General features: G+C 34.2%; 2 protein-coding genes across 3 annotated transcripts in view; one reads left to right on the plus strand and one right to left on the minus strand.

Annotated features, from left to right (window-relative positions):
- tlcd2 (TLC domain containing 2) overlaps nt 1–3,546 on the minus strand; it is a 36,174-nt gene extending 32,628 nt beyond the window's left edge. Inside the window, 2 exon segments of the mRNA NM_001110382.1 lie at nt 2,621–2,703; nt 3,005–3,546. Coding sequence (NP_001103852.1) covers nt 2,621–2,703; nt 3,005–3,183 — 262 coding nt within the window. The 5' untranslated portion in view covers nt 3,184–3,546.
- A 3,735-nt stretch (nt 3,547–7,281) lies between these two features.
- The window catches only part of aifm4 (apoptosis inducing factor mitochondria associated 4), a 10,233-nt gene continuing 6,970 nt past the window's right edge, over nt 7,282–10,544 (plus strand). The window contains 7 exon segments of one of the 2 annotated variants that reach the window (NM_001431153.1): nt 7,282–7,332; nt 7,742–7,788; nt 7,926–8,004; nt 8,390–8,499; nt 8,749–8,858; nt 9,710–9,754; nt 9,852–9,927. In NM_001431153.1, coding sequence (NP_001418082.1) covers nt 7,937–8,004; nt 8,390–8,499; nt 8,749–8,858; nt 9,710–9,754; nt 9,852–9,927 — 409 coding nt within the window. In that variant the 5' untranslated portion in view covers nt 7,282–7,332; nt 7,742–7,788; nt 7,926–7,936. 2 annotated transcript variants of the gene reach the window in all.

Raw genomic sequence — 10,544 nt, forward strand, 5'->3', positions numbered from 1 at the left:
GAGATTAACAATAGACGAACATATGTACAGGTTGCTATTTATTAGAAGTGTGCAGAAGGATATGAACAATTATAAATGTATATGTACGGTGGGTATGTACAATTCAAAATGAATTGAATGAGTCAGTGCAATGTAGTGCGATGAATGTGCAATTTTTAAATATTAATATTAAATAATTTTGTGATTATGGAAAGTGTAAGTTATGAGGAGAGTGTGGGGGTGTATGAGGGGGGCTACTGTTACGGGTAGTACTGTGCATGTGTGAAGTCTTTTTCTCTCTCTCGTTCTCAATTATTCGCAGGTGTAGCGGATTACAATGGATAGTGATTGGTGCTTGGATTGGAAGTGGCCATATTAAAAACACCAGCAAACAGCTCAGCCCTCCACGCTCTCTCAATTCCCGCTCATTATTCTTTGTGGAGATGTTGATATTGAATAATGAAAATTGAGTGACTGATGCTGATGTCTCTTGTTGGCGTTTTGTGAGATGCCGATGTAAAGTTGTACATTTCAACCGGAGAAACCCGGTTTTCTGTCTCCCTGTCTGGCTTGGAGCATGGTAGGGAGGTTTGTTGCCTTCCGTTAAATTTTTTCATTTTCTCCTGCGTTGTTAGTAGGGAGGCAAGTTGTCCATATTTTATTTTTTTTATTTATTTATTTTCCAGGGAAGTCTTCTCTAATTTAGTTAGTTTGGTTTATTGTTTATTGGTTTATTATTTTGTCTCAACCACTCCCGATGTTATTTTGCTCCTTATCCTCTGTAAATAAACAATACTTTCTTGTTAATTCTGAGTGGTTTGTGTTTTAGTTTATATCTTGGGAAGAGAGAGACGCAGGCACCAGATATTATATTTTTAATTACTGTTATCTTGTTAAGTTTTTGGATTCATTTCTTTTTAAGGGTTTTTTATTTTTTCATAACAAAACACATGGGCTATTCGGACTTCTGATTTGATGCACTCTACAGTCTTCGCTCTCTGCAATGATAATAAAGTCAAATAAAATCTAATTTAATTTCTCAAACAAATCATTCCACAGGTTTTTCAAGCAACTGATCCCATGACAACAATTGTGTTGGTTACCAAGATGTCATTTCCAGAGGTCTATTTATATCTATCTCCCGATATGAGGGGTTTCCATGGAGACTGCATTTTAGAGCAGGTCATCAACAAATGAAGCTCTATATATGGGAGCTCATTAATATGAATGCACTCATCAGAATTTTTTATATACACACCCTATTCTATTAGTTTAACTCTTAATACACTTGTATCAGTGTTGTACTGCATCAGTACTGTTATGCTTTTAAAAACAAAAATGAAAAATAAATATTTTATTGAGGAAAAAAATTCTCAATGTTTTTTTGTCTTGATTTTCTTCAGCTTTAAGACCTTTTTAAAGCAACCATTATTATACACTGAGAGATGCACAAGTCAGATCCGGTTTATGAGTTTTCACCAAGCAGAAATAGCAGATCTGAGATCATTTTAACAGGGAAAACATACATAATTTGTATTTAAAAAAAAAAAAAAAAGTACAAAATTAAAGGCCCATTCATAAAGAGTCATGTGATTCATGGCAGCAGCACTGGTGCCTGGGACAGATCATAAAGCCGGCTATTGATTCTATAACTACTGCTAACCACTCTGCCAAATGCATGTGGGATTCCTCCAAGAATTCAAAATATCTCTGGCATTTGGCATTTTATGAGGGAATTATCGACTTAACGCTTAAAAATAAAACATTCCAGTGAAGTGTGCAATGCTGACGCAAACCAACGGATGGGCTACAGTAGCAGAAGACCACATCGGGTGCCACTCCTGTCAGCTAAAAAACAGGACACTGACGCTACAATTCGCACAGGCTCACCAAAATTAGACAATAAAGCATAGGAAAAACATTGCCTGGTTTAATGAGTCTCGATTTCTGCGGCAACATTCAGATGGTAGGGTCAGAATTTAGAATTAACAACATGACAGCATGAATCTATCCTGCCTTGTATCAATGGTTCAGGCTGGTGGTGGTGGTGTAATGGTGTGGGTGATATTGTCTTGGCACAATTTGGGCCCATAAGTACCAATTGAGCATCATGTCATTGCCAAAACATACCAGAGTATTGTTGCTGACCATGTGCATCCCTTTATGACCACAGTTAACTCCTCTTTATATCTTTTATACACACACACATACATACATACATACATACATATATATATATATATATATATATATATATATATATATATATATATATATATATATATACACACACACACATGCACACTTTAATAAAATCAGGTGGTTTTACGAGTTTCTTTCTACTGTTAAACACAAGATATTTTGAAGAAAAGTGAAAACCTGTAACCATTGAACACCATGGTAGAAAAAACAAATACTATACCAGCTTTCTTAATAATAATAAACTCAAAAAAATAGAAGTAAAGGGTGAGAAAATTATGACTGAATTCATTTTTGACTCAACTATCTCTAGAAGACACTTTAGCACATGACAGAAGAGAGCGTGGTTTGAAACACAAACATCAGCGTGATACTATAAAGAAATCAGATAAATAACACCGTAAAAAAACTCTTTTTTTATAAGGATACTTTAAATACTCACCGATTGACACAGATACAAGGGCGTGGGAGAAAACGGAGTGTGTTTCTATCAAATCCTCAGCCATCTGGGGATGCATGCAAAAACTACAAACACATAATAATCAGAACATGGCGTTACAATGAAAATGCAACACAAAAATTTGATTAATCAGCAAGTTAACTTAAACATGAAACATGTAAATCCTCAAGTGATATAATCCGCACGTGTCATGTAAAGCGTAACAAGCGGCTGTCTTGTTATAACTACTAAGTTACATCCGTTAAAAATAAAGAGGACAGCAGCTCCAAAAGATCTTGGATAAAATATCTGATAAAGGCATCGAGCAAAGAGTGAATTGGGTGTGTTTGTTCCCCATGCACATGTGAGGGAATTTCTGACACTCACCAAAGCACGGACCACACTCCAGTAATGAGGCTGTGCACGAAAGACGTGGAGATGTTGTTCCATTTCCAAGCGTTCCTCCGAGCCGTCTCGGGGATAGGAAGTTTGCCCAATCCGTAGTTTACTAATTTGAAAAATCCCACCGAGGATCCAGTGGTTAAAATCACCGAGTTCAACTCCATATTTTGAGCGCGCGCTTGTTTTCTACTCGAGTCTCTGGTGCGCGTCTACAGCTGAATAAACCCGCTAACGTGACGTTTGATCTGCTATTTAATCATAAATGACATCCCGAGGGTCGGTCTTTATTTCATCTTCACTTTCAGTAATCCAAACATTCACGACTATGTTATCTAGGTCCTCGTATAATTCAAATTTCTCGAGTATTCTATGTTTGTTTGTTAAATAAAAAACTACGCTTTTCGTGTCAGTCTTCGGGTTGTTCGCTCGGCTGTAAAGCTAAGAAGACACTGTTGACTCAATTACGAGTGGCAAATCCATAAATTAGTCGCTAACGTGTGCGTTACAAAATCCTGACGCTTGTGTAACTTTTTCTCTTTTACAATAACCAAACAAGAGAATCCCCGCCCAATCATCTTGAGGCGCGGCTGAGCAAATGGGAGTCTCGGGCGTGTTTTTTTCTGCACGTCTAGTCCCGCCTCCTCATGTCAAAGGGGAGTTGTGGGAAATGTAGTGTAGGCGAGGCTTTCATAACCTGCTTGTGAAAGAAGATGATAACCTTCAGTATAAATAAGTGTTCAGTAGACAGATTAAAATTGACTTAAGCATTATACTGTACATTATACTAATAAGCATTATACTCCATCATACTGTACGTCTGAAAAAAAATCTGTGAATTATTTTCGCCTATTTACACAAATCTGACTGATCTGACTGTGAACAACTTGACATTTCAAAATCTAATCAAAATGAGGAAGACATCAACATTACCTTGAACAATCAAGTGAGGAGAGATTGGTAGCATCAGTTTTTCAACATCAATTGCTGTAGCTGCAACAAAAAGATAAATATAATAAGAGTAAAATAAGACTTAACATTTAATAATCTAAATCTATGGTACAACCATAACAATCTGTATGGGGTTCAAATAAATTTGTATACAAATCATTCCCTACACCTGAACACCAAAAATAAAATGTACAATTAATGATACACTATACAATAAGCTCATTATCCAGTGAGAAATAGACAATTAATATGTATTATGTTAATATTAACGTTAGCTTAAAAGACATCAACTGAATTTTATTATCAGCTCAATTTAATAAAACAGTTTAGACTTGTTTCATTGTGAGTTAAGTTTAAATAACTAACTTACAGTTAACAAATTTAAACATAATGATAACTTAGTCATAATGACTTTTATAAATAAATCTGCCACGAGGACAAGGGTGTAGATTTAGTTTTGATATTGGTGAGGATATAACTTCACATTTAAATTGTAAAATTAAAGAATTGTCTGACAAAAAGGTGGTTCATTAAAGACTTCTGTTTTCTGAGGGCTTATTTGAGCATGATCACTTACCACCACATCTGAACACATTTTTGCAAGTATAATATTGCCATTTATGTCTCCATATTTATGCACTTTAGGCTAAAAGATGACTTTACATGTCCATGTTCTTTTCCTTCTCTGAGCGTGCAAACAGTTCTATTTCACACAAAAAAAATTTAAAAAATAAATAAACCAAATACAATTAGAAATAAATTAGACATTTTACCACAAGATTCTGTATGTAACACTGATCCTGTAAGTCTTCTACATCGACTTGTTCATTTTCCGATGATTTTTGGTTGAAGGATTGATTATTTATTCATTTTACAAAATATTTAACTTTGATGAATGTATAATTCTTTTTCTTTTTCTTTTTTATTGTCAAACTGGCAATAATACACTCAAAAATGCCTTAAAGTTGATCATTTTTTATGGGAAGTTTCACATACAAGACAATTTTTTCTGTAAATATTTTAAAATAATTTCTAATTCTTTGACCTCAATTACAAGAAACCCATTACTGGAAGACATATATTATTATTATTATTATTATTATTATTATTATTATTATTATTATCATTATTATCATTATTATTATTATTATTATTATTATTATTATTATTATTATCATGTTTTGCATCACTGATGTTAAGTTTTGTATGCCTGTAACATATCATCATATAATCCTATATGCTTGTCAGTTATATGCTTTGAAAAAGAATTTACACAGTTCACGTGGCTTGGAAAGCACAGTCATCATTTCTGGTGTCGTACGACATCTTGTGGTTCATAATGCAGGATTAGCCGCAGCTGTTTTGCAGTTCTTCAAAAACATACACTTGAGGTGTGGCTGAAACCACGTTTATGCATAGTCCATGCGGTAAATAGATTGGTCAAAATTGTGTCATTATTCACTTTCTCTCCAATCCTGCGAATACAGAAACAATAAACGAGAAATAGCTAAAGCTTTTTAATGTTTTTCAGCCTTAAAAAGAAAGTCAGTTGCAACCAAACTAGTTTACCAAAAATGCAGCCTACTGTTGTGATCTGCTGAATTCCAGAATGGTTTAGAACAACATACGGGTGATTATTATCACATTGTAATTTTTGGTGAACTGTCCCTTTAAGAAACATTCCCAGCAAGATTTCTGATCCCTTGTGTGATTAGATCTACTGTACAGATTACTGGGTATATTTACTTACAAATTACAACTTTTAGTCCATTACGGCTGCTGGATTAAAGCAGTTTCAATTTATTAGAACTTTATCTAGCTAAGTTGTGCTGGATGCCTTTATTTAATACCCTAATTTAAAAAAGAAACCAGTATCCTCTCTTATATTTCTAAGCTAGATTTTTGTTATAGGACCATCTTTTATATTGTCTTTCAACGAATAATTTATACCTTACCACAGGTTTCTTGATGGGTTAATGAAGCCAATGTCCACTCCAGGAAGAAAATTAATAAAAATACACTTTTATTAATAAAATAAATCCAGTGAAAAAGATGAATGAAACAAAGACCTGTACAAGAACAAAACATATCCCTTACTGAGTTGAGATTAAAGGGCCCAAGCATACAGAAATCTAAGCGCACTGCTGGTCTGTATATGTCCCAGCCTTTTATTTTCAAGTCTTTTGAATACAGGTGTGCCTTTAATGTTATAATCAATCTTTGCTACACTTGAGTATATCTCAAAAATGTTAACACAGAGAAAAAATCCTTTTTGTTCTGAATAAATTCATATAGCAATAATCAATGTTTGATATACTCGAGTATGTCTCAAAAGTCTGATATATCTCAAAAGTCTGGCTTACCTGAGTAGCCTATATCTCAAAAGGATAATTGTGGAGCTTATAACTCTCTAGGGTGATACATTTGATTAAAAAATATAGCAAAGTGTCTCTTCTACATCAGCTTTTGGGCAGTCTTTCAGGGGTCTTGTCCTCCAAGGCAAAGAATATTAATTCCTCTGAAGATAACGCTCCCAAGCTTTCTGTTGATTAGAAGTGTCATCTGGACCATTTCTTCCTTTATTGTCAGCTGAAGACTGACCCACTTCAGTATATCATCCTTGACCTCTTTAAACTCTGTGTCGAAAGCCTCTCTTGTCATTGCTTATAGCTATGTAAAGTTTTGTGTCTTTTAAAATTAATGTCATTAAACAGACAAAACAATGTTGAGCTGCTTTCATACAATCTACATTGTAAAAGCCCAATAGAAAAGATTTATTGAATTGACTTGAACTGCTACATGCTAGGAAGTGTAGTTAGTCTCCCAATATTGTTTAACCTACACATTTTAGGTAATGCATTCTGACTTTTGAATCCCTTTTATATTTCATTACTAAATAAACAGCTTAATATATTTTACAGGTAAATTAATTACACAGTAAAGTAGGCAATAGTTATTTTAAGAAAAATATAATGTTTAATACACACAAAAAACTAAATATATAAATTATATTAAATGTTGTAGTTTGAAGCATTTTAACCTGTTTATTAAGTCTTTTAAAACTAACATTTTTTTATTTGTTTACACACATAAACTAATTAATTATGATCTTATAAAAAGGAGTAGTAATCTTCAAATAGCTTTCTTTTATAGCAAGATACTATTAACAATACACATCAGAAACAAAAGAGGGGAATCACTTTACAGAGCTCTTTACATTAACAGCGTCGCGTGCTCTGATTGGCTGAGAGCCGCCGTCGCTGCTGTGTCATGATGAGCTGGTTTCACAAAGAGTTATCCTCTCAATGGGCTGCAAAGAAACCGACTGACAGCAGTTTGAAAACCGGAGGATTTTATCTGGACAGGTAAGAGAGTAGAGAAATTGTTGGGAAATTACAAGTAATAAAAAGTAAATTAAGGGGAAGAGTAGCATATCGTTTACGAAAACGAACTCTGTATTTTATATAACTTTAGTAGGCTAATGCAAACATGATTTGGGTGCATTTACTTCTGTTTGAATCACCACAGTTTTACTACAAATATCATGGTTAAATATGGCTAGTGTTGCAAAATCATTTAGGTTACCATGGTCGTCCATGGAAAGAAACACAGTTAATTGCCAGCGGCGTTACCATTCATCTGAGCTCAAGGTGTATTAATCTGTGATAGCTGTGACTTTACAAAGCGTCTTCTTTCTAAGCTATCAATGAATGTATTAATCTTGCGTTTGTATTTTGGATAACCGCGTTTAAACATACAAAACTTGTTTTACAGATAGCCCAAGTGACAAGTTCAGTCCTATTTCTCCAATTTAGTATAAGGTAAACATCATTGGGAGTGGTTTGACTAGACGTGCTTTGCTACAATGGTAGGCTAATAGCCTACCTAGTGTTGTCTGAAATACATCTTTTGGAGACAAACATTGGCAACTTTGTGTTTCTTCATTATATGTCAACAGCTTATAAACCAATGGAGGCAAAACAGTGTAAAGAGGTCACGGAGATGGTGTGTTTGGAGTCCGATCTGCAGGATGGACAGTAAGAAGGGACTTTTATTTTACATATTTTATTACAGGATTCTTGTAATTAACTGTAGGCTACTATACTCTAAGCAGATAAGAAACGTTATATTGATTTATTGGTAATTCACAAAAATCATTTAAAAAAGTCATAGAAGAAAAAATTTAATTTAAAGAAATTAATTACATTTATCCTTAATGTACTCACTTTTTATCAGTTGAACAAATGCAAGTCAATGACAATCAACACTGAGAAATAATAATAATAATAATAATAATAATTTTCCAACTTTATATAAACTTTTAAAGAATGAACAGGCTATTTCTATTTTAAAAGTTCCATCATCATCATTAAAAATATCTCCTTTTTAATCAGCTCAATGTTACATGTGTTCATCTCACAGAATGAAGGAGGTTCTGGTGGATGAGAATAAAATCCTGTTGGTGCGCAATAATGGAGAATTTACTGCTGTCGGTGGTCTTTGCTCTCATTATGGTGCTCCACTTATCAAAGGTAGGGTGTAGTCTTATTAATCACACAAGCTGTCACAAGCTGAACAGAAAAATAACCCTGCTTACTTAGGACTTTAACGTACAGAGAAAACAGGTTTTTCATTCACCTTTTACCTGTGGGATTATTAATGAGCTATCAGGTTGCTTTGCCTTTTTTCTTTCTCACTTTGCTTTTTTTACAAGTTTGAATTGAGTATGAGTGAATGACATTGTGTATTTAACAATCATAAAAGCAGTGTTATGATTGTAGGTACATTGATTGGAGACCGAGTTCGGTGCCCATTTCATGGAGCGTGTTTCAATACTAAAACTGGAGATATTGAAGAGTTTCCTGGCCTGGATTGTCTGCCTAAATTTAAAGTACGTTTGGTGATCATGGAATAAAAGTTATAGTCGACCCAGAAATTAAAGTTTACTGTTAATAACCCACCCTTTAACCATGTGAGATGTTGGTAATTTTTTTCTATCATGCAGGTGTGGATTTAACCAAAGCAAAATAAGTAGCCACTCAGGGCCCAAAGACATCTGAGGGCCCCTAAATAAATACCAAGAAGTATAAATTATACCTATAAATTATATATAACATTGTTTTCTAACATAATTTGTATGACAAGGGTCTAAAAAAATTTAAGTTTAATCTTTATAACATCAAATGTATCCCCCACCATCAATCATGGAGAAGTCCAGCAGTCAAATTAGGTAAAGATTTAGTTTTAAAAACAAAATAGTTTATATATAATTTTTAGCTGTGAATTTATTTTAAGAAAACAAATCATTCAAAAACTTTTACAAGATGCCTTACATGTTGTTATTATTATTTTGCATCAAGACAAAATGTAAAAAAGGAGTGACTAAGTGATATGAGAAAAAAACGCAAAATAAATCAATTAACAAATAAATTAAAGTACAAAAGGTGCATTTTAGGACTTTTGGGACCCATGGCTGGATTTGCTTACGGCTCCCAAATTAATGCTCTTGATGCATTAATGTAAATGTAAATAAATTATTTACATTTACATACCTTAAGTCCACCGGAATATCTGAGGGTGTGTAAATTACCTGTACATTTTAGTTTTTGGGTAAACTATTTCTTTATTAAAACAAGCATTTATGTTGTGTCATATGTCCATTATAAATTCACATTGCACCTCATATTCACCAGAGTATATCATAAATGAAACTTGCCTTTTGTCTTGTCCTGTCCTGTTAAGGTCAAGGTTGATGGTGGTAAAGTCTACGTGACCAGTGATCAAAAGGTTAGTCTTGTTCTATTGCCATTTAAGGTTCAGCACAAGACTGGTTGCTTTTGAGGAGCATTTCCTGAAACTTTATGTATAATATGCTATTTTTTAGAATCTGAAGAAGCGCGTTAAGAAAATGAGCAGTCGAGTGCCTGGAGTCAATCATACAGTTGTTTTGATCGGAGGAGGTAAGAATTTGATGCACTTCCCAAACATACTTTTTATGTTCAGTGTTTATCATGTGGGGTGATGTGGTGGCGAGGGGGTAGCTCTGTCGCCTCACAGCAAGAAGGTCGCTGGTTTGAGTCTCGGCTGGGTCAGTTGGCATTTCTGTGTAGAGTTTGGATCCTCATGTTCACGTGGGTTTTCCTCTGTATGCTTCACTTTGGCCCACAAGTCCAAAGACATACTGTATAGGTGAATTGGGTAAGCTAAATTGTCTGTAGTGTATGTGTGTAAATGATAGTGCATGGATGTTTCTCAGTTTTAAGCAGCAGATGCCCTTAGACATATGCTGGTAATTGGCGGTTCATTCCGCTGTGGCGATCCCTGATTAATAAAGGGACTAAGCTGAAAATAAAATAAATGACTGTTTATTATGTGTACGGTCCGTCTTATACTTCATTTTGTGGTATTCATTACCCCCTAGAGGTTTTGCAATGTACTGCAGGGGCTCAGTCAGCTGCAGTATAAGCTTTTTTGATCAAAATAAATTACATAAATGTATTGTACAAGTTAAATCCATCTTCCAAACTTTGTTGTGTACTATCCTGAATAACTGTGGTGAGCTTAATGTTTGTTTTTT

The sequence above is a fragment of the Danio rerio genome, chromosome 15 (genome assembly GCF_049306965.1).
Source record: "Danio rerio strain Tuebingen ecotype United States chromosome 15, GRCz12tu, whole genome shotgun sequence".
Lineage (NCBI taxonomy): Eukaryota > Metazoa > Chordata > Actinopteri > Cypriniformes > Danionidae > Danio > Danio rerio.